Source organism: Erythrolamprus reginae, chromosome 1 (genome assembly GCF_031021105.1).
Source record: "Erythrolamprus reginae isolate rEryReg1 chromosome 1, rEryReg1.hap1, whole genome shotgun sequence".
Taxonomy (NCBI): Eukaryota; Metazoa; Chordata; class Lepidosauria; order Squamata; family Dipsadidae; genus Erythrolamprus; species Erythrolamprus reginae.
In genome coordinates, this window is record NC_091950.1 from 129,027,629 (window position 1) to 129,050,802 (window position 23,174).

Genomic DNA, 23,174 nt, shown 5'->3' on the forward strand with positions numbered 1-23,174 from the left:
CTCCTCTGGGACAGCTAGCTGCAGTTAAGAGGCTGTGATCAAGAATCCATCCTCATAGCATTTGAGTCTCTATCCAATGTTACTTTAATCCCACACTAATAGTTTTCACTTCCAGAGCAGCTTTTTACCCAAGACTTTTGTCCTAGAAAAGATAACCTCTAAATCTTCCAAATTCCTTGGGTGCAAAACACAGCCATAGGAGTCAGCTAAATAAAGTAGATTAGAACTTGCAAAATTTAGTAACATATAATCCATCTAACTACACTGTTAGATAGTAATAGATCTTGTTTTAAAATTGACAACTACAAAGATCATGAAGGAGGATTCTAATCACAGCCCTTGCTCAGGAAACAGCCAACAGATAATCAGAATGTATATAATCTCAATGAAATGAAAATGGCAAAATGCATGCCTCAAATCTCTTTATTTTAGGTCTATATCATGTTTACAGCCACCACAAGAAACAGAAACGTGTGTGTGAAGTTTAGGAATGGAAGATTCAACAGAAATGCACTAACAGGTACTACAGTAGTACCTCTAGATACGAGCTGCTCCACATGCGAGTATTCCAAGTTACGAGCTGAGACGCGAGCAAAATTTCTGTTCGACACCCGAGCTCAAATTCGGGATACGAGCCAAGCGTCCACTAGGTTGTGCAAGAATTCCATTTTTTCCAGTTATCTTGGCGCGAAAAGCCAAATCTAAATGCATTCGTTCGAGATACGAATTGATCGACATACAAGGTCGGCTCTGGCACGAATTAAACTCGTATGTCGAGGTACCACTGTACTTGTAATCACTGAAGGGCTACCAAAATTTTGGGTGTGGCTTATGCAGGATGCCCTGCATTTTCTTTCAACATCTTTCAGTGCAAATTGGGTGCTCTGGGGTGGAGCTCCATTTTTGCTACCCCACTGCGTCCCGCCCCATCCGGGTAGCAGCCCACCCCTGCTTGTAATTATATAATCCAGTTTGCAGGGTTAAATGCATGCTCTTGACCTGGACAGCTGCCCCAGTTGGAATTATAGACAGAGATGCATGAGGAATATTTTAGTTATCTAACAGATAAAGTTCATTATTAATTGGACTTGTATGCCACCCCCCTCTGAGGACTCGGGGTGGCGTGGATTCCTTCTGAACTGAACTCTGATTAGGCAAGTTCTGCTGAGAAGGTTGCGTTTATGTTATTAGAGGGAGAAACTGAGCCTGAAGCTCTAATTTAGAGAGGTGGGGTGCCCCAGAGATTGATACTCCAGCCTCTTTTGTCTAGCATTTACATGCTGGATCAGATGTCAACAGCTAAACATCTTGACCTCAGATCAAATGATGCAATCTTGTCCAACACCCAAGGGCTGTAAAGGTCTGGATGAGAAGTGAGAGCCAAGCTCCTTTCTACAGGACAAAGAGACCATAGATTTTCCCCTCTCTTTTTTTTTTGTCCTATTCAGGACTGGGATGCAATCTAGAAATTTTTCTAGATTCATAGCTCTTGCTTAATATCTATAAAACTTGGGCTTAGATAATTATACTGTACATCTTTTTTTTTAAAATGTACAGCATCTTTTAAAGATGTACATCATCTATTCCTCAATATATTGGTTAAAAACTATTCCTTGCATAGCTTATTAAGGAAACCATTTCAAAATAAGTATGAATAATAGTAGAAAATCTTGGGGTGTTAGAATATGCACAACCTGATGTTCACAAATAATTGAGTATAGAGTTAATAGTGTTTAAAGAATCTCCTGTCACTGGAAAGGGAAAAAAAAATTCAGTTATCCTTCTTTCTTCTATTATCTGCTTAGAACATAACAAGAATTTAGCAAACAAATCTTGTATGTCCATGAACAAATCTTTCCATGAAAGAGAAATCTGCTGACTCACTAACCCTTGAACAGTTCTTTTAAAATTCAACCTGTTGCATTTTTTCATGTCTTCGGAGAGGGGCGGCATAGAAATCCAATAAATAAATAAATAATTGTTACTATTATTTACAAGATAATTGTAAGTACCGGTAATATTTGGTTGCTAGAGGATTTTTATCCTTAAAGTAGAAAGGAAGAAATAGAGAAAGGCAATGCAACCATATTAGGAGCAATATCCAAATTAATATTCCAAGATTCAAAGGAGATTAATATAATATAAAGCAATCCAACAAGATTAAGATCAACTTGGCCTAGAGGGAAAATGGCCAGAATGTTTTAAGTTATTAACAGTATTAGGTTTTCGCTCCAAGTTAACAATGCTAATCGGGAAACAGATTTACACTAAATAGGAAACCACAGCTGAGTAAATATTTACTGAACAGCAGCTGAATCCTGAGAGCAAACCATCAAGAAAGGCCACATCTCTGATTCTTCAATAAATACTTTGACCGCCACTAGAAATGCAACTTTATGTTTACCACTAAAGGATTGCATAATGGGGGATGTTTCCTGTAGCCTGATAGTCATATGTAACCCATAGTTATTTTTTTTTAAGTTGAAGGGTTCTGCCTACATTTCTTCAAACACTGTCTGAAGTACAAGTATACTGGCCTTTAGGAACCTAAGTCTGAGGTAACCCTCAGTAATATTTGAGATCAAAGGACAAATCCAGTTGCATCAATTAACTGCTATGGAAACAAACATAATATAGGCAATGTTGGAAGCATAGAAGCTTTTTTTAAAAAAGAATGTAGCCTGCCTTTAATTCTTTATATTATCATAAATACTATACTATGAAGTACCTTATGAATGACATGATAAAATCTCCAATGGAACATCCAACGCTTTTCCTTTTATAGTACCTCCAATGTTCATGAGGTTTAAGGAGACACTTCCAGAGTTCTCAAAAGCAAAGTAGGAGTGGCATAACAGTAGGAGATGAAACTTATTTTATTTTATTATTTATTTATTTGTTTGTTTGTTTGTTTGTTTGTTTATTTATTTATTTTATTTATTTTGTCCAATACACAATGAGGGTTTTAGTGGGTATAAATCTATATACACATAGTAAAATACATGATGAAGGTTATGGAGGAGATACTCATAGTAAAATATATCTAAGAAATAATAGAAAAGAAGGTATAGTAATGGAACATATCAATGAAAGAATAGAAGAAAGGTATAAATGTTCCTTCAACCATGATTAGGAGTACCGTATATCATGAGCTTATATATATGCTTCTCTCCCTTATCTTCATCAATTGACTCCTTCATTCAGGAGTCCTTATGTAAACCTATAAGCTGCTACCAGTGTTTCGCAACCTTGGCCGATTGAAGATGTGCGGACTTCAACTCCCAACGTTGCTGTCTGGGGAATTCTGGGAGTTGAAATCCACATATCTTCAAACGGCCAAGGTTGAGAAACACTGTGCTAAACAAATTGATTTACAAGCCATCTTTTTTTTTACCAACTCTCTCCAACTGTCTTGAGACTATCTCTAAGCAGTTTGGACTTCACAGCAAATTACTGTAAACACAATCCAGAAATAGAGGAAAAGAGCAGCAGCAGCATTATATGACAACAACAAAAATTGTGCTTTTCCCCAAAGCTAAGTAAAAGAGTGAGATAGGTGACTAGATAAGTGGGATAAACAAAATAAATAAAAGCAGTTTCTCTTAAGTTCATGTTCAGGTGTTGATGTTTATTTCAACTTTACTGATGGGAAGTGTTCCAACTCACCTGAAAATAATAATTAGTTGCAAGAATATAGGTAGGTAAAGCTCTGTAACATCTTATCTTTGTTCTCAGATCACCAGGAGCTGCCATGAGACAACTGACTTACTTTGCCCCCCAAAGTGTTCAAGTTTTAACTCTTGGTTTCTAGAGCTACAAGAACCACATGCATTTAAACAATGCTTCCTCTTTTGTTTATTTATACCAGAGCTTAGTACAAGATTAAAATGAAAAATAGGACAACTTTTTTGTATGATTGTACAATCAACATTCATAGTTTTTTTCTTTTTTCTATAGCCTCCAAACAAGTTTTCTCATTCACCTCACAAAGTAGCCAATTTGTTGTTGTTCAGTTTCATAAATCTTGTTGCTTTCAGTGCCCCTACACAGATATGTCAATGAACACTGAGAAAGCAATATGAGAGAGCAGGTTGGCCTTATGATTATTGGGTTTGAGGACATTTTTTAAGGGACTCTTCTGACTTCCTTGCACTTTCTTTGCCTGGAAGCCATAGAGCAGGGGTGTCAAACTCGTATTGTCAGGGTGGCATCATGTGACATATCAGAACTCCCCCCCCCACCTCACTAAACTGGGTATGGGTGTGGGCAGCATGTGACCCATCTGGCCCTTGGCAGCCCATGGAGTTTGATAGCCCTGCCATAGGATATCTGGGGACATATTCAAACAAGAATCATGATTAAGTTCTTAATCATAATTAACACTATTTGCAACAAAGGTTAACCTCTATGCTCTCAATATTACATTTGTCCACAGTGTATTCATTTTTCAGTTACTGATAAGGATAAAAATTCTTATTTTGTGATTCCTCCAACTGCACACCCAGTATAGTTCATAGGGACTGCTGCTTGTGACGAGAGTTCTTTTTAGGAAGAATAGAGATAAATGTTTATCTAGATGTAAATCCCAAATGTAAAAGCATCAAGGAACAGGCTTGACTGAAATGTTATTGGCAAACCCATTTGCAGCTGGAAATATAATTTCTTTCTTTCTGCTTCTCTTCAATTTGTAAGTACTTTTTGGCAAGTAGCTGTTTATAAGAATTTGCTAACTCATCGTGCCCAATACCAAACACAGACATTCTGCATTTATGGACTTTATTTATGCAGACTTTATGGAAATACTATAATGACACATGTGTGCTAATATTAATAGGATCATTTTCCATAATTGTTCTACTTTAGGGAAATGCAAAAAAACCTCACTGCATTGTCTTTTTCATGTGCTGCTTCTTTACATTTCAAGCTAATTTTAATCTTCTCCCCTCTCTTGCTTTTCGGAACAGATTTTTTTTCTTCCTATTCACAATTATTTTATGATAGGCTATAGTATGTTTTGTTCCTCATGGAATCACCTTGAACAACTCATAAAAATACTACAAGAAATGATCAGATCAGGCCAATGTCCTTGATTCTATTCTTGAAGGAGATATTTATTTTTCTTATTCTGGGGAAACATTTAGCATGAAATGCTCTAACCTTCACCAAAAATAATTCCCTTCCATTTGACTCTACACGATTCTGCTGTTGGGATCTTCAGCAAACACCATTCTTGTCTGAGAAGACAAAAATACATTCCAGAAGAAGGGAAACTAAATTTGAGGAGCCTTTTAATGACATCATTAAATTTGAAGAAATTAAATCATTTTTTTAAATGCGGGAAACATTATACCTTTTTGCAGCCAAAGTACCCATAAATATATCTTAATTAGGTCTTCTCTGAATGCAATGTTTCCTGACACCTGTGTGCAACCTTCATATATTCATCTTTTTAAAAGTGTTTGGAAGTAGACTAATGGAGGGCGAGAGAAATGGTAATAATAGCAAGGTAGTTATACCAGTGGTTCTCAACCTGGGGGTCGGGACCCTTTTGGGGGTTGAACCACTGTTTCACAGGGGTCGCCTAAGACCATGGAAAAAGACAAATTTCCTACGGTGTTAGGAACTAAAGCTTCTATTCTGGCACCTTGGAATATATTTTTACAATTCGACCAATCAGACATATATGTGGTGGTGTCCCTCAGCTTAAAGCTTTGTTGGGAGAATTGGTGCTAGACTTATGGTTGGGGATCACTACAACATGAGAAACTGTATTAAGGGGTTGTGGCATTAGAAAGTTTGAGAACCACTGAGTTATACTCTAGAAAATATTTTTGTTATTAAGCAATCAACCACAAGGAAATGTGGAACTGAATGGACTAAACAGTGAGAAAAGTTTAAGAAATCATTATAAGAAGTTGAAACTGCATGGTAACAGAAAAATGAGAACTGATCAGTTGCATAATAAATCTTACATAGTCTTCTTTTAAAGCAGGGGTCTCTAAACTTGGCAACTTTAGGGCTTAGCTGGCTGGAGAATTCTGGAAATTGAAGGCCACAAGTTGCCAAATTTGAAGACCTCTGTTTTAAAGTTTAAGCCTTTTCAGATTTTACCACTGTAAATGCTATGTCAACATACTGTCAAACACTACCTAAAGATAAGAAAGAGTTCTAGATGAAAGTGTGGAGAGATGCTGATGTTATTTTTTTCTCCCCTTCATTGTTTTGGGAGGGAGTATGGAATGATTTGAGATTACAGCAAATTTATTCAATTTGCTTTAGAATACTTTCAGGGACTCATTCCCTAATTTTAAAAATACTGCAAACCTCTCAAGCATATTTATTCATAATTCTCTCTCCATCTGTTCAATGTCAATTGTAGTAATAACAATAATTTCATTTGCAGCTATCCCTTTTTTCTGCCCTTTTCTGGTAACACTTTTCTGGTACCTGACCAGAATCTTTTTAAATTGGAACCCTTCATGATTCCAAGAATCCCAAATTCAAACTGAGAATTTTGATAGTCTCAGAAACAGAGCTCGAAAACATTGTCACAATTAGCCTCCACGAGTGAAGCTAAAAGGTAATTAATGAACTGCAGCTGGTACATGCATGAAGACTAATCTGAGAGTCTTTCTTCATTCTCTAGTCTTCAAATTTAAGATTCTAGGAACAGATTAAGTACCATATTTTTTCGGTGTATGAGAGGCACCTTTTCCTTCCCTAAAAGAGGCTGATCATTAGGGTGCGTCTTTTACTCTGAATGTAGCTTCCCCCCCCCCCAACTAGCTGCTAACGATCTTCCCAGCTCTTACCTTGCAGGCTCTTTCATTGTTTCTCTCTGCAAATAATGTTTTCCAAGCCCTAAGTCTTTGTAGGGTTTTTTTCATTACTCTAACTTGCTCTGAATAAGTTTCTTTCCAGCCCTAACCAGGTGCTAACGATGTTCCCAGCTCTTACCTTGCAAGCTCTTTCATTGTTTCTCTCTGCAAATAATGTTTTCCAAGCCCTAAGTCTTTGTAGGGTTTTTTTCATTACTCTAACTTGCTCTGAATAAGTTTCTTTCCAGCCCTAACCAGGTGCTAACAATGTTCCCAGCTCTTACCTTGCAAGCTCTTTCATTGTTTCTCTCTGCAAATAATGTTTTCCAAGCCCTAAGTCTTTGTAGGGTTTTTTCCATTACTCTAACTTGCTCTGAATAAGTTTCTTTCCAGCCCTAACCAGGTGCTAACAATGTTCCCAGCTCTTTCCTTGCAAGCTCTTTCATTGTTAACTCTCTGCAAAGAAGAATGTTTTCCAAGCCCTAAGTCTTTGCAGGGTATTTTCCATTGCTCTACTTGCTCTGTCTGTTTCTTTCCAGGTGCTAATGATGTTCCCAGCTCTTACTGGATTGCAAGTTCTTTCATTGTTACTCTCTCAGAAAAAAAAAAAATTAGCCCTTAACCAGGGGATAAAATAATGTGCTGAAACTGACCAGACTAAGGATTCTAGCCAGATGAATACCTGGTAAGCAGATTCTTTTCCCTATTTTTCTCCCCAAAAACTAATGTGTGTCTTATACTCCAGTGCGTCTTTACTCCAAAAAATATGGTATACCAAGAGTAGGTGAATGTATTCTAGCCAGTCTTTATGTAACTAATCATTAAACTATATTTCAGAATGAGATTTCAAGTTTACTTCATTTTTTTCAAGCATATTAAATGTATGATACATATGTACACTGTCATCAAGTTGTTGACGACTCTTACGGACCACACAAATATTCTCCACGGTGAGCTGTCCCTACTTGGGCTTTCGGGTCTTCCAATGGAGTGCCCATTGCCATTGTAGGTGAATGTGCATGCATGTATATGTATGTTTATACACACACACAATGGATACAATCTTGAGAAAGAATCTTGATTGAACCTGTTTAGAAGTTGCTTATAAAGAATTCCCAGAGACTCAAAACAGATGTCTGAAAATTGTCCAGCTCTTTTCCCAGAACCCTGGGAATTCTTTGAATTCTATTAGTTCTAAAAACTGGTTGGGGAAAGCTGATTTACTATGTTCAAGTGTTTATTCCGTGTTTCCCCTAAAATAAGACATCCCTTGATAATAAGCCCAATCGGACTTTTGAGTGCATGGAAATAAGGCCAAGCGCTTATTTCGGGGTTCAAAAGAGTATAAGACAGGTCTTATTTTCAGGGAAAGACAGTATCTTATACCAAGTCAAAACATTGTTTGATTTGGACAACAGGGCTGTGTGTGAAACCATCTACTGTTGGGTTTACAAACTACAAAATTATTCAGTAAGGATACATATCTCACAACAGTGACTTTGGTTGATGTACAAGGATGAAACAAACCACAACACATAAAATTACGGTTTACTGTTTGAGAAAGTGTTAATCACACTGGTACCAATACTGTATATGACCTCAGTTGTAATCTACTACCTCTTTTTAATCCCTTTTTCTTTCCAGAGTTTAATGAAGAATACAAGGCACAGATTTAAGGAGCATTACTAAGTGATGAAGCTTGGAAACAGGGTAACTCTAGCACAAAGGGGATAAAAGAAAACACACAAATTTGTTTTATTTAAAACTGTTATGTGTTTACAAATAGGTGTATAAGAATCCCTATCAATTTAGCATTGTATATATGTTTACTCAGAAGTAGGTTCAACAGTGTTTATAAGAAACAGACAAATATGCTGTTTACTTTAAACCTTTACTTATCTGAGATGATGGCATGTAAAACATTTCTGTACAGCTTCTCATTGAAATGGTTCCTTTCAGAAGAGCATTTAGCATCTACAGATATATTAGCCCTCACACTCAACAAGTACTAAACATTGCTAGCATTTGAAAGCAATTAGATTTATAGACATTTTCACACTACACTCCTACAAATTTTTATTTTTATCCAAGAGCAAGCCTCAAAATCTGAAAACTTAATTTCATCCCCGTATGAATTTTAAGCAGGAGGCCTGGATTTCTTTTCTACTTGAAACCAAGGGAACTTGGAGAAAACCAAGACCTTCTGAGATTCAGGGTGTGGTTGGTGCAACAACCAAGGAGGAAAGATGAGATCATGAAAAGCGGTCTTAAAAAATGCTGTAAGTCACCCATTTTAAACCAACATTCCCATGAATATTCAATTTCTTCTTTTACAGACACCAACGCTCTTCTTCCCAATCACTTCAGTTATTAGACCAATTACCTTTGCAATCATCTCCATAATTCATTAAATAATAGAAAGAAGCAAAGCGAATGCTAGATATTTTCTTCCCTCGGACACATTGCTTTGAAAAATACTGTAAATGAAACCCCCTTTAGACTTAGCCACTTAGCTAACATTCCAAAACCACCCTTCGAAAATCTATGGGATACAGGCTCCCTTTAAAGAAAAATAAAAAGCTGTTTAATGAACAAGGAAACTCATGCTTTCCACTAGATTTATAGAGCAGGAATTGGCACCAACTCCAAAGGACAAGAAGTCTCTTGGGAGATCAAAATCTCTGCTCCACGAAACCAAAGCTCTCCCAAAAATCTCTTGTTATAAATCCGCTTTCAGTTGGCTGGGAGAACATGAAAGTTGGCTAAGTCCCCAAGGAGTTGGGCGGCATCGAAATCGAATAAGTAAGTAGTAAGTAAGTAAGTAAGTAAGTAAGTAAGTAAGTAAGTAAGAAGTAAGTAAGTAAATAGACAGAGATAGATATAGGTAGACAGGTAGGTGGATGGATAGATAGACAGACAGATGATAGACAGACAGACAGACAGACAGACAGACAGACAGACAGACATATAGGTAGGTAGATGGATAGACAGACAAAGTTTCAAGACGCTATAAGTACACAGTTGCACAAAACATCACACGGCAACAAAGCCAAATGAAGCTTCTCTACTTTGTATGTTTTTTTTAAAAAAAACAGGTTAAGGGATAAGAAAACACACACACACACCGTTTTTCGAGGTTTTTGGTGCTTGTTTTTTTGGTTGGTTGGTTTGTTGTTGGTGGTGGTGATGGTTTGGTTTTGTTTTTTGGGGGAGGTTAAATTATTTTTTTTGTTTTGGCGAATCGGTGCCTGTTCGGTTTTTCCTACTCTTCCACCCCACTATTCAAGATCGATTTCGGGCAAACCCGAGTCCTGAGCTCTGCCTTATCTCTCCCTCCACGTCCCTTTTCGGTCGATGCAGCAGAGCGCTTTCTTGCAGGAGAAACGTGCCTGGCCGCCCGGATGAGGCAACCATCCCTCTAACTCTTGGAAAGGGGTAGCGGGGGGAGAGAGAACCGGGCTAAAAAGGCTCTCCCAGGCCGGGCTTCCTCGGGCAGCGGGACATGCCAGGGGTGGGCTCCTCTCCAACCCCCCCCCCCTCCTTTTTTGTTTTGGGGGGGAGGCGGGAGAAAAACAATCAGCTCCCACGACACGTAAATCCATCATCACCACCACCACCACTAATAATAATCCTCCAAAACCGGGACGGAGCAAAGCGAAGAAGGCCCAGGAAAAGACCGCCACTCACCCAGAAGACAAAATTGAAGACAAAAAGCAGGTATTTGATGCACTTGGTACAGCCTTCCACTCCCATCGCTGCGGCGAGGATTTTTTTGAGGGGAGCCTCTTGTGTTTTGGAAAAAAAGGAGCTGCGCGTCTCGTCGCTGCGAGGTCGGAGTGAGAGAGATATTTTTCCCCTCCCTCCCTTCAGACGCCCAGACAAGCAAGCCAGCCGCCCCTTCTCTTTTTTCCCCGTTATTTTCCCCTCCTCCCTTCGCTTGGGGTTTACAGACACCCTCCTCCTTGTCTCTGGTCCCTAGCCAAGGAGCTCCTCCCACTGGCTGTAGAAAGGCGAAGCGCGGGGGAAAATAATAATAATGACACGGCCTCCTAAAGGCCGCGGCTCCAGGCGTCGCTGTCTTCAACTGAGGGTGGCGGTGGTAGTAAAGCTTGCGGGGCGGTTCAGTTAATAGAGAAAAGGAACCAGCCCGAGATGTGAGATGGCTTTGCGGTGAAATCGAACCGCGGGGCTGGGTTTTTTTTGTATTGAAATGGAACCACGAGTGTATAAGAACCAAGGAAAGAGTTGCCTTCCCTTCTTCCAAATGGAGGGAAACAGAGTTGCTACCTGGTGACCGGAGCCTTAAAAAGAAAAGAAAAAATCCGTCTCAAGAATTTTTTCATTAATAAGGGATCTGTTGCCCGGCGTCCTGATGGTAGGTATGGATGACGAAAAGGTTTGAAGGGTTGGCAACCAATCGAAAGAGTTGAGAGCTGATGCAATGTTTATTTTATGACAAATAAAATAAAAAATAAAATAAATAAATCATCTGGGATTGCTTCCAGCTTCAAGTTATTTCACCCAAGAAAGCATTTTCTTCCATCCCAGAAAGCAGAACCCTCCAGGATTCAAGCAACAAGTTTGTTCAGAAATGCACCAAATATTTTCAGGGGGGGGGGGCTTTTCTATGGAGCAAAAAGCCTATCTTCCTATCTTGTTTTGCCCCCCCCCCCACTTTATTTCCATATATATATAGCTGATACACACACACACACACACACACACATATGGAAGAGTGTCAGGAATTGAGCGGCCTATAAATCCAATAAAATAAATATATACATATACATACATACATATATATATATACTCAAAACCCAGTGAGGGTATGGCTAGCTGATGAGGCCAGAACAAGGCCGAAATAGATCTATCATAGTCTCCCGTAATTTTCAAATTCAGCAAAAACATGTGACACATACAGAATATAGTTTGTCGGCTATGAATAAATTTAACGAATAGAATAGAACAGAATAAGAGGACCTTGGAGATTTTTCTGGTCTAAACCCCTGCTTAGGCAAGAAACCCTACACACTTCAGACAAATGTCCAGTGTTGGAACATTCACAACTTCTAGAGGCAAGCTGTTCCACCGATCAATTGTTCTAACTATCAGGAAATTTCTCCTTAGTTCTAAGTTGCTTCTCTCCTTGATTAGTTTCCACCCCTTGCCTCTTGTCCTACCCTCAGGTACTTTGGAGAATAGCTTGACTCCCTCTTCTTTGTGGCAGCCCATGAGATATTAGAACACTGCTATCATGTCTTTCCTGGTCCTTCTTTTAATTAAACTAGCCATGCCCAGTTCTTGCAACTGTTCTTCATATGTTTTAGTCTTCAGTCCCCTAATCATCTTTGTTGCTCTTCTCTGCACTTTTTCTAGAGTCTCAACATCCTTTTTACATCATGGCAACTAAAATTGAATGCAGTATTCCAAGTGTGGCCTTACCAAGTCATTATAAAGTGTTATAAACACTTCATGTGATCTTGATTCTATCCTTTTGTTAATGCAGTCTAGAACTGTGTTGGTTTATTTGGAAGCTGCTGCACACTGCTGGCTCATATTTAAATGGTTGTCCACTAGGACTCCAAGGTCCCTCTCACAGTTACTACTGTTGAGCAAGATACCACATATACTATTGCTGTGCATTTTGTTTTTCTTGCCTAAATATAGAGCCTTGCTTTTTTCACCATTGAATTTCATTTTGTTAGATAGTGCCCAATGTTCAACTCTGTCAAGATCCTTCTTTATCTTGAGCCCATCTTCTGGAATGTTGGCTATTCCTGCCAGTTTGGTGTCATCTGCAAGTTTGATGAGTTCCCCATCTTTCCCCTCATCCAAGTAATTGATGAAAATGTTGAAGAGTACTGGGCCTAAAATAGAGTCTTAGGGTACTCCACTGCATACTTCCCTCCATGTAAATGCAGTTCCATTGAGCATTACACGTTGAGTGTGGTTGTTCAGCCAGTTTCGAATCCATCTGATGGTGTTGCTCTCTAACCCTCATTTTTTTAACTTTACCTAGTAGTAGGTTATGGTCTACTTTATCAAATGTCTTATTGAAATCCAAGTAAATTATATCGACAGCATTCCTCTGGTCCACTCATTTTGTCATTTTGTCAAAGAATGCAATAAAATTAGTCTGGCACAATCTGTAGTTGACAAACCCATGTTGGCTTTTGGTTATTACTTTGTTTGCTTCTAGGTGTTTGCTGATTCATTGTTTATCTTTTCCAGACTCTTCCCTGGTATTGGAGCCAGGCCGATAGGTCTGTAGTTTCCTGGATATTTTTTTTCCCCTTTCCTTCTTAGACCATTCTGCAAAGCTCCATTGCAAGATTGGGAACGTTTCCCCAGCAGTGCAAGGGATGGCATATACAGCAACCTATAGCAAGTGTGCTAAAGAAAGGGGAGAATTAAGGAGCTCAAATAAAGCATGCTATTATTACATTGATTAGTCTGCCATAAAATCAACCCCACCCCACTCCCCCGGTTGGACAATGATTGAACAGAGTAAAGATAGACCAAGGGTTTGGCATCTTATGGTCAAATTTCTTTTCCAAGAATTTCTGAGATTTCTTAATTCCAAAGAAGCGATCTGAGCAAACAATTGCTTAATTTCAAATTCCTGTAAGTGGAAAAATCATAGGACCTATGACGGCTTATGCTGATATGGGCTGGACTTGACTCTACCCACTTCCTTCTACAGCATGATTAGATTAGATTAGATTTATTGGATTTATATGCCGCCCCTCTCCGCAAACTCGGGGCGGCTCACAACAATAATTAAAAAAAACCCAGCACAGTACATAATACCAAATCCAATGCCCACCAATCTAATTACAATTTAAAATTAGTAATCTCATAAAAACAGTATATATAAAAACAGGCACACAGTCAATCAATCAACAAAACAACATGGGCAAGGGGGAGGTGTTTTAGTTCCCCCATGCCTGACGGCAGAGGTGGGTCTTAAGGAGTTTTCGAAAGGCAGGGAGGGTGGGGGCAATCCTAATCTCAGGGGGGAGCTGGTTCCAGAGGGTCGGGGGCCCCACAGAGAAGGCTCTTCCCCTGGGTCCCGCCAGACGACATTGTTTAGTTGACGGGACCCGGAGAAGGCCAACTCTGTGGGACCTAACCGGTCACTGGGATTCGTGCGGCAGGAGGCGGTCCCGAAGATATTCTGGTCCGGTGCCATGAAGGGCTTTATAGGTCATAACCAACACTTTGAATTGTGACCGGAAACTGATCGGCAACCAATGCAGACTGCTGAGTGTTGGAGTGATATGGGCATACTTGGAGAAGCCCATAATTGCTCTCGCAGCTGCATTCTGCACGATCTGAAGTTTCCGAACACTTTTCAAAGGTAGCCCCATGTAGAGAGCGTTACAGTAGTCAAGCCTCGAGGTGATGAGGGCATGAGTGACTGTGAGCAATGACTCCTGGTCCAAATAGGGCCGCAACTGGCGCACCAGGCGAACTTGGGCAAACGCCCCCCTCGCCACAGCTGAAAGGTGTTTTTCTAATGTGAGCTGTGGTTCGAGGAGGACGCCCAAGTTGCGGACCCTCTCTGAGGGGGTCAATAATTCCCCCCCCCAGGGTAATGGACGGACAGATAGAATTGTCCTTGGGAGGCAAAACCCACAGCCACTCCGTCTTGTCTGGGTTGAGTTTGAGCATGCAAACAGCAACCTTCATTTTCTGTGCAGGCGCTTGAGCTATTATGATTCCTTGGCTATGTAGTGAAGGTGGTTTATAAATGAAGTCCTGGCCTAAACTTAACTGTTTCTGAAATCTTTTAAAAGTGAACAGCCTAGGACTCATAAACCCAGCCTGTTCTGAGTCCTTTGTTTGTGAGCCTAGAGATGACTGTTGCTGCAATTTTGAGCTAGGAGTTGCTGAAAAATACAGAATAAACCCTTTTAAATAGACTTTGCCTAGTTTAAACAAAACAAAGAAAAGTTCCCCACAAAAACCCTGATACTCAACGATCCCAACTTGAAAAATGGTGGCACTGACCATTTATTCACCCATTTTGTCCATTGTCTTTTGTGTGTGTGTGTGTGTGTGTGTGTGTGTGTGTGTGTGTGTGCAGATGCATGCACACACATGCATTAAATGTGACCTCCAACCATCACAACTTTGCCAGTTTTGAAAAATTCTGAAATGTCTTTGCCAGGAATGGGGAATAGAGAGGAAAGTATTGTCTTTATTAAAGAACAGTGGAAACAGAAAATAATGGATATCCTGGGATATGTGATTATTTTGTAAGTTCTTGATGCGGGTGAAACTTCGTTACTTATAAATTCATGCCTCTGAACTTGCATAATTTAAAGCAAACAAGCACCTAGGTTAATGGGAAATGAATTGGGCTACTTCCAAAGGCCAGGATCTGGCTGTGCAATTGGTCAGGCTATTTGCGGAGCACTGCTCTTTTTCTTGTTGTTATTCTCCTATTTGTCTTTGGAAGGAAAAACATAGATTGGCTCATGATGTTCCCTGCCTTCCCCCCCCCCCCCCCTTTTGAAATAAATTCATCTGAAAATGATCCCAAGCTGGCTTCAAACTATCTAGTGGGAGCACTGGGATTCAAAATTCAGTGGTTTGGAAGTGTCTAATCTTAAACAAAAACTAAAAATAGGATCCTTTGCCTTTAATCTTGGATCTGTATTACCTTGTAATTTCTGTGCCTCTATAATATTTGTTTAAGGAAGCTGTCCTCAAAGTGAGTATCCTCCCTGTATGCAGATTTGAACTCCCAGAATTTATTAACTAGCAAGGTAATTACTAATGGTTTTAGAAATTCACTGTCACATATCCAAAGATTGGAGAAAACTGGGCTAAGACAAGTGCAAGAATCATGTAGCTCTCTAGAGCAGTGTTTCCCAACCGTGGCAACTTGAAGATATCTGGACTTCAACTCCCAGAATTCCCCAGCCAGTGAATGCTGGCTGAGGAATTCTGGGAGTTGAAGTCCAGATACCTTCAAGTTTCCAAGGTTGGGAAACATTGCTCTAGAGGCTTTTGGGGCCCAGCTCACATCAATGGTTCTGCTAGATTTGAGCTTCTGAAACTTAACAATAGCTAGAAGAATACTGATTCAATACACCTGGCTTGAATCATTTTAAATTATATGAACTGTTCTTTACTTAGGAGATTTTTAGAAGGAAAAAAAAAGTAATTTTAGATATTTTAAACATCCTCCCTTCCCAATATTATGGGTACATTTGCTTACCTGAATGGATCATTATTAGGCTCCTCTACATTTTTTTCCTTCCTGAATTAATTGCATGTGTGCATCTCTCCAGTTAAGAATTTTACACTGAGTGGGCTCATGAAACAGGTTTGGCTTTATGATGACGCAACCATATACAAGAATACAAGGTATCCACAATATGCAGATGATACCCAGTTGTATATCTCCATCCTACGTCAGTTCAGTAAAGCAGTGGACATGATGTGCAAGTGTCTGGAAGCTGGAGGGGTCTGGATGGGTGTCAATAAGCTCAAAATTAACCCAGACAAGACCAAGTGGCTTGGGTACTGCCTTCTAAAGACCGTATCAACTATCCATCCTTGGCTCTGGTGGAAGAGAAATTGTTCCCCTTAGAATGGGTCCACAATTTGGGTGTCCTTCTAAACCCACAGCTAAGATTAGACCAACATCTAACAATGGTGGCTAGGAGGATCTTTGCACTGGTTCATCTGGTGCACCAATTGTGACCTGGAGGATCCTGGATCAGGAGGCTCTCCTCACAGTCACTCATGCCTTTACCACCTCATGGTTGGATTATTGCAATGCACTCTACTTGGGGTTACCCCTGAAGAATGTTTGGATACTACAATTGGTCCAGAATGCACCCATGCAAGTGGTTGTGGGTACATCTAGGCACACATTAGATCAATCCTCCGTGAGCTACACTGTGTTGTGTTGGTTATTATCTTTAAAGCCTTATATGGCTCAGGGCCAGGTTATCTTTGAGACCGCTTTCTACCTCATAGTTCCCAGAGACAGGTAAGATCCCACACAGTTGGTCTTCTCCACGTCCCGTCAGCTAAACAGTGTCGGCTGGCGGGCCCACAGGGAAGGGCCTTCTCTGTGGCTGCCCCAGTTCTCTGGAACCAACTATCTCCTGAGATCCAAACTGCCCCACACTCTATTGGCCTTCCAGAAAACATTGAAGACTGGCTTTTCCGGCAGGCTTGGGGCTGTTGATCTCGCAATTGCAACATCCAGCCTGAATGATATGTGATTTTTAAAACAGTTTTTAAATCTTTTATGATGTTTTTAAATGCATTTTCTATATCCTGTTGTAAGCCACCCAGAATCCTTCGGGAGTTGGGTGGCATAGAATTAAATTAAATTAAATTAAATTAAATTAAATTAAATTAAATTAAATTAAATTAAATTAAATTAAATTAAATTAAATTAAATTAAATTAAATTAAATTAAATTAAATTAAATTAAATTAAATTAAATTAAATTAAATTAAATTAAATTAAATTAAATTAAATTAAATTAAATTAAATTAAATTAAATTAAATTAAATTAAATTAAATTAAATTAAATTAAATTAAATTAAATTAAATTAAATTAAATTAAATTAAATTAAATTAAATTAAATTAAATTAAATTAAATTAAAAAATTAAAAAATTAAAAAATTAAAAAATTAAATTAAATTAAATTAAATTAAATTAAATTAAATTAAATTAAATTAAATTAAATTAAATTAAATTAAATTAAATTAAATTAAATTAAATTAAATTAAATTAAATTAAATTAAATTAAATTAAATTAAATTAAATTAAATTAAATTAAAAGAATAAAGGTGGGAAACCAATGTAAATTATTTTCACAAAAGTGCTGAAAAAAATGAAACATTTTGCTATTTTTGTCAGTGGAGTCCTTTAATTTATTTTGTAGTGATAGTAACCCATGGCTTTTCAGTATAAAACACCAGGGTTGTACAGGGAGAGGAGCTTCAACAAAAGGCTCAGATATGTGGAAAATCATTGCACCTTTCTAAAGGAGCTCATACAAGGTCAGTCTCGTTGCAGGAAGCTGCAAGTAAGGAATTCATGATGAACTGAAACAAAAACCTAGGAATAACTAAACAAGGCTTGCTTATTTTGCTTGGCAGATGACTGACTACCTATGGAAAATTTCCCGCTCAGAATTATAGTGGGATCTTACACAGGGCATTTGGGAAAAGGCTGGACTAAGCATTATAGAGTTAACAGAATGTGCCATATGTTAATTATAGCTGGCAGCTCTGTTCAGAGTGGAAAAAATTATTCATCTCTGATTGAGAAACATTTCTGAACTGTGTTGTCTAGTCCACTGGGAACATTTATTTCCTTTTTATGAAGTAAAAAGCGGACCTAGAAGTTACATTTATCTGTCACACATAGTTCTGAGTTTCTGAGAATTCAGCCAATTTTCTGCATACGTATTCATCTATTTTTTTAGATGAATACACTCAGTATTTATTCTTTGGGCTTTTCCTTTCAAAATTAAGCCATTTAAAATCTCATTGTTTTAATAGAATAGTCTTAAGTTTTCTCTCAAAGTCTTGGTGTATAAAAGTTCTTAATTTTGGCAGGGATATGTTCTGTTTTGTTATGTTCTGTTTTGGCAGTTTATATAATTTGATATGATTGAAGTTGGATATATTGAATCAGGACAAATACCACAGGAGAAACACTGTTCTAGGATTTACTGTTTGTTTCATTACCTTTTTTTAAACCGACATGGGAATATTTCTCATGTGTACAATATGGATTTTGTCAGAGTCAAAGATTTATAGTTAAGAAGGATGAGCCAGATTTTTTATCTGTTTCTATTTATTTATATCTATTTATTTATTCTATTTATTATTACATTTATAAGCCACTTGAATCCAGTATGACATGTTTTACATAGGAATGATGGAGAACAAAGAGGGTGATTATATTAGAAGGCTCCTTTAGGAAGCCTAATTACTGTCACAATCAACATGGGGGACTTTCCAAAAATAGGAGAAGAGTACCTACAAATAACAGCAAAAAAGCAATGGATAAAAAAAAGAGTACACAAAATTTAAATACATTTCACATGACTTTCTGAATATTTGAATGTAATGTAATGTGATTGCCATTCTCATGGATTAACAAAATATATGCTAAGAAAAGGAACCTCCTTGAAATACTTTATTTATCCTATATTTAACATTGCCTTATTAGAAATTAATGAGATAAATCTCTTTGTTTTCTTCTTATACCTCTTTATTTATTTTATTTATTTATTTATTTATTTTGTCCAATACACAATGAGGATTTTAGTGAGTATATATCAATATACACATAGTAAAATACATGATGAAGGTTATAGAGGAGATACTCATAGTAAAATATATCTAAGAAAGAATAGAAAAGAAGATATAGGAATAGAATATATACCGTGTTTCCCCGATAGTAAGACCCCCCTGATTGTAAGACATATGGGGGGTTTCAGGGGGGTCGGCTAATATAAGCCATACCCCGAAAGTAAGACATATGTCTTACTTTCGGGGAAACACGAGGGTATTGCGGGGGGGGGCGATGACGTCGCTTCCAAGCTCCCCGCACGCCCCTCGCCTTCGCTCGCCGCGGCGCCACCACCTCTTCCCCTGCCGAGGCTCAGCTGCAAGCAGCCAGTGAGGCCGATCGGCTCCGAGGCGAGCGGCCAGAGCTGCGCCCTCTTTCGCCCGCCTCCTTTCTGGCAGCTCCCCGCGCGCCCCTCGCCTTCGCTCGCCGCGGCACCACCGCCTCTTCCCCTGCCGAGGCTCAGCTGCAAGCAGCCAGCGAGGCCGATCGGCTCCGAGGCGAGCGGCCGGAGCTGCGCCCTCCTTCGCCCGCCTCCTTTCCACTCGCCTTGGAGCCGATCGGCCTCGCTGGCCGCTTGCAGCTGAGCCTCGGCAGGGGAAGAGGCGGTGGCGCCGCGGCGAGCGAAGGCGAGGGGCGTGCAGGGAGCTGCTGGAAAGGAGGCAGGCGAAGGAGGGCACAGCGGCCGGAACTGCACCCTCCTTCGCCCACCCTTTTTGACTGCCCATCCACCCCACGGCCTGCCTTTAGCCAGCCAGCCGAGTGTCCGTGTCGCCGCGGAGTTGGCCTCCCCTGCCGAGAAACATTGCCGGGAGCGGCGAGGGGATGCTCCCCGCAATCCGACGAACGTCGAGGTCTCTCCCTGCCCCGTGCACCAGGTGGACCTCAGCCGGATCAAGAAGGAGCGGGTGGAGCCCGAACCCCCCTTTGCCCCCGAAAGCCAAGGTGCAGGGGGTGGCCCACATCACATCACGCGGGGAAGAAGAATTGGGGGCTCCCTGCAAGATGAGCAGCCAGAATCAGCACAGCCGAAAGGTGAGTGGCGCGGTCAGGCGCCCTCCTTCGCCCGCCTCCTTTCCGGCAGCTCCCCGCGCCCGAAGACGAGCCGGCCCCGGTGCCCGGGACAATATAAGACATATCCCCAAAGTAAGACACAGTGGGGCTTTTGGGGGTAAAAAGAAAGTAAGACACTGCCTTACTATCGGGGAAACACGGTAGGAATAGAATATATAGAATATATAGAATATAGTAACAGAATATATATATATATGTATATATATATATATATATATATATATATATATATATATATATATGTATATATATATACACACACATACATATACTATACATATACACATACACATACACATACATATACATATATATATATATATACATACACACACACACACACACACACACATATATATATATATAGGAATAGAGTATATCATGAAAGAATAGAAGAAGAGATATAGAATATATAGGAGAGTAATAGGACAGGGGACGGAAGGCACTCTAGTGCACTTGTACTCGCCCCTTACTGACCTCTTAGGAATCTGGATAGGTCAACCGTAGATAATCTAAGGGTAAAGTGTTGGGGGTTTGGAGATGACACTATGGAGTCCGGTAATGAGTTCCACGCTTCGACAACTCTGTTACTGAAGTCATATTTTTTACAGTCAAGTTTGGAGCGGTTAATATTAAGTTTAAATCTGTTGTGTGCTCTTGTGTTGTTGTGGTTGAAGCTGAAGTAGTCGCCGACAGGCAGGACGTTGCAGCATATGATCTTGTGGGCAATACTTAGATCTTGTTTAAGGCGTCTTAGTTCTAAACTTTCTAGGCCCAGGATTGAAAGACTAGTCTCATAGGGTATTCTATTTCGAGTGGAGGAGTGAAGGGCTCTTCTGGTGAAGTATCTTTGAACATTTTCAAGGGTGTTAATGTCTGAGATACGATATGGGTTCCAAACAGATGAGCTGTATTCAAGGATGGGTCTGGCAAAAGTTTTGTAAGCTCTAGTAAGTAGTGTGAGATTGCCAGAGCAGAAGCTACGTAGGATTAGGTTTACAACTCTTGAAGCCTTCTTGGCTATATTGTTGCAGTGGGCTTTGGCACTTAAATCTTTTGTTATTAGTATACCAAGGTCTTTAACCGAGTGGGGATTATCTGTGAGAATTTGATTATTCAGTTCGTATTTGGTGTTCAGATTCTTCTTCCCAATGTGTAGGACAGAGCATTTGCTAGTTGAGATTTGGAGTTGCCATGTGTTAGACCACACAGAAACAGCGTCAAGGTCTTTTTGGAGAGTAGTTGTGTTATCAGTGGTGTTGAAGAGTTTTACATCATCGGCGAAGAGGACACAGTTGCTTGTGATGTAATCGCAAAGGTCATTGATGTAGAGAATGAAGAGCGTTGGTCCCAGTACACTAGGGGAACACTGCTTTTAACTGGGACGGGGGTGGATATGGTGCTTCCTATTTTGACCACTTGTTGTCTGTTTGACAGGAATGCTGTAATCCATCTGTGGAGGGATCCTGAGATGCCATAGGATTTGAGTTTTAGGAGTAGTTTGTCGTGGACCACTGAATCAAAGGCTTTGCAGAAGTCAATATAAATTGCATCTGTAGATTTCCCTTGATCTAGATGAGTTGTCCATATATTTTTGCAGTGGAGGAGCTGCAGGTTGCAGGATAGTTTTTTTCTGAAACCAAATTGTTAGAGAGCAAATTATTAGTTTCTAAATGGAGAGTAATTGATTTGTTTATAATTGATTCCATGACTTTGCATGGGACGCAGCATAGTGAAATTGGTCTGTAGTTATCTACAAGAGAGGGGTCTCCTTTTTTGAAGATGGGGATGACCATTGCTTTCGACCATAGCTTAGGAAGTGTGCTGGTTCTGAAGGATTTTTCAAAAATTATGCTTAGTGGTTCAGCTATGGCAGAGGAGAGCTTTTTTAGGAAGTATGCACATAGACCATCTGGTCCGACTGATAGAGAAGGTTTAAGGTCACGTAATGCTTTTTCAACTTGGTCTTTAGTGAAGTCTACTTGGGTTAAGTCGTTGAGGGAGTTTGAGGTGCAATTGATGAAATTGGGGGATGAGCCATTGCTGTTAACAAAGACAGAGCCAAAGAAAGAGTTGAAGAGGTTGGCTTTGGATGAATCATCATGGTATTCTTTGTTGTTGGGTCCTTTGAGAGGTGGGATTGGTCTAGAGTCTTTGAGTTTATTGTTGACAAAGTTGTAGAAAGCTCTATTAGATTTGGTGCGTAGGAGGTTTTCCTCTTGTTTGCTGTAGTAGTTAAGGGATTCTGCTTTTATTTGATTGCAAATGCTTTTATATCGGCTTTTGAAGTTGGAAACTTGTCCTTTTTTGTTTTTCCTCCAGAGATATTTTTTTCTTGTTTGTAATTTTCTTATTGAGATGGGGAGGTTATTTTTTTTGTTTATGGTACATGTTAGAGGTACATGAAGTCTGATAATAATTTTCATTTCGAGTAGGAATGTGTTATAGAGGTCATCAGTAGTGTAGCATTCAGAGAATAGAGTTTTCCAGTTTAATGTTGAGAGGTGGGCTTCAATGAGTTCGTAGTTCGCTTTTTTGAAATTGAATTTTGGTGTTGTATTATTTAGGTGGTTCATAGTGTGGCTTAAGTTGAGACTGAAGTTTATCATGCTGTGGTCGCTGTTGGAAAATGGTTCTGTTATTTGTAAGCCATATATTGTACTTTTGCTGTTACAGAAGATGAGATCCAGACAGTTATCAAGTCTGGTATTTTCAGTTATTAGTTGGTCGTTTGATCTCTTGGCAACATTCAGTAACATTGATCAATGTATATGGCTGGACTGCCTATAACAGTGATTTTGAACCATTTTTTTCCTCGGGTGCCGAAAGAGCGTGAGCATGTGCTATCATGCACGTGCAAGTGCTCACACCCATAATTCAATCCCTGTGGAGGACAAAAACAGTTTCCCCTGGAGGCCCTTTGGAGGCCGGAAACAGCCTGTTTC

The 23,174-nt window shown here is 39.5% G+C and overlaps 1 protein-coding gene across 1 annotated transcript in view; it reads right to left on the reverse strand.

Moving 5' to 3' along the window:
• CD81 (CD81 molecule) overlaps window positions 1-11,139 on the reverse strand; it is a 98,657-nt gene extending 87,518 nt beyond the window's left edge. Inside the window, exon 1 of the mRNA XM_070764901.1 lies at window positions 10,506-11,139. Coding sequence (XP_070621002.1) covers window positions 10,506-10,571 — 66 coding nt within the window. The 5' untranslated portion in view covers window positions 10,572-11,139. The remainder of the gene's footprint in view (window positions 1-10,505) is intronic.
• Between the last annotated feature and the right edge of the window lie 12,035 nt (window positions 11,140-23,174).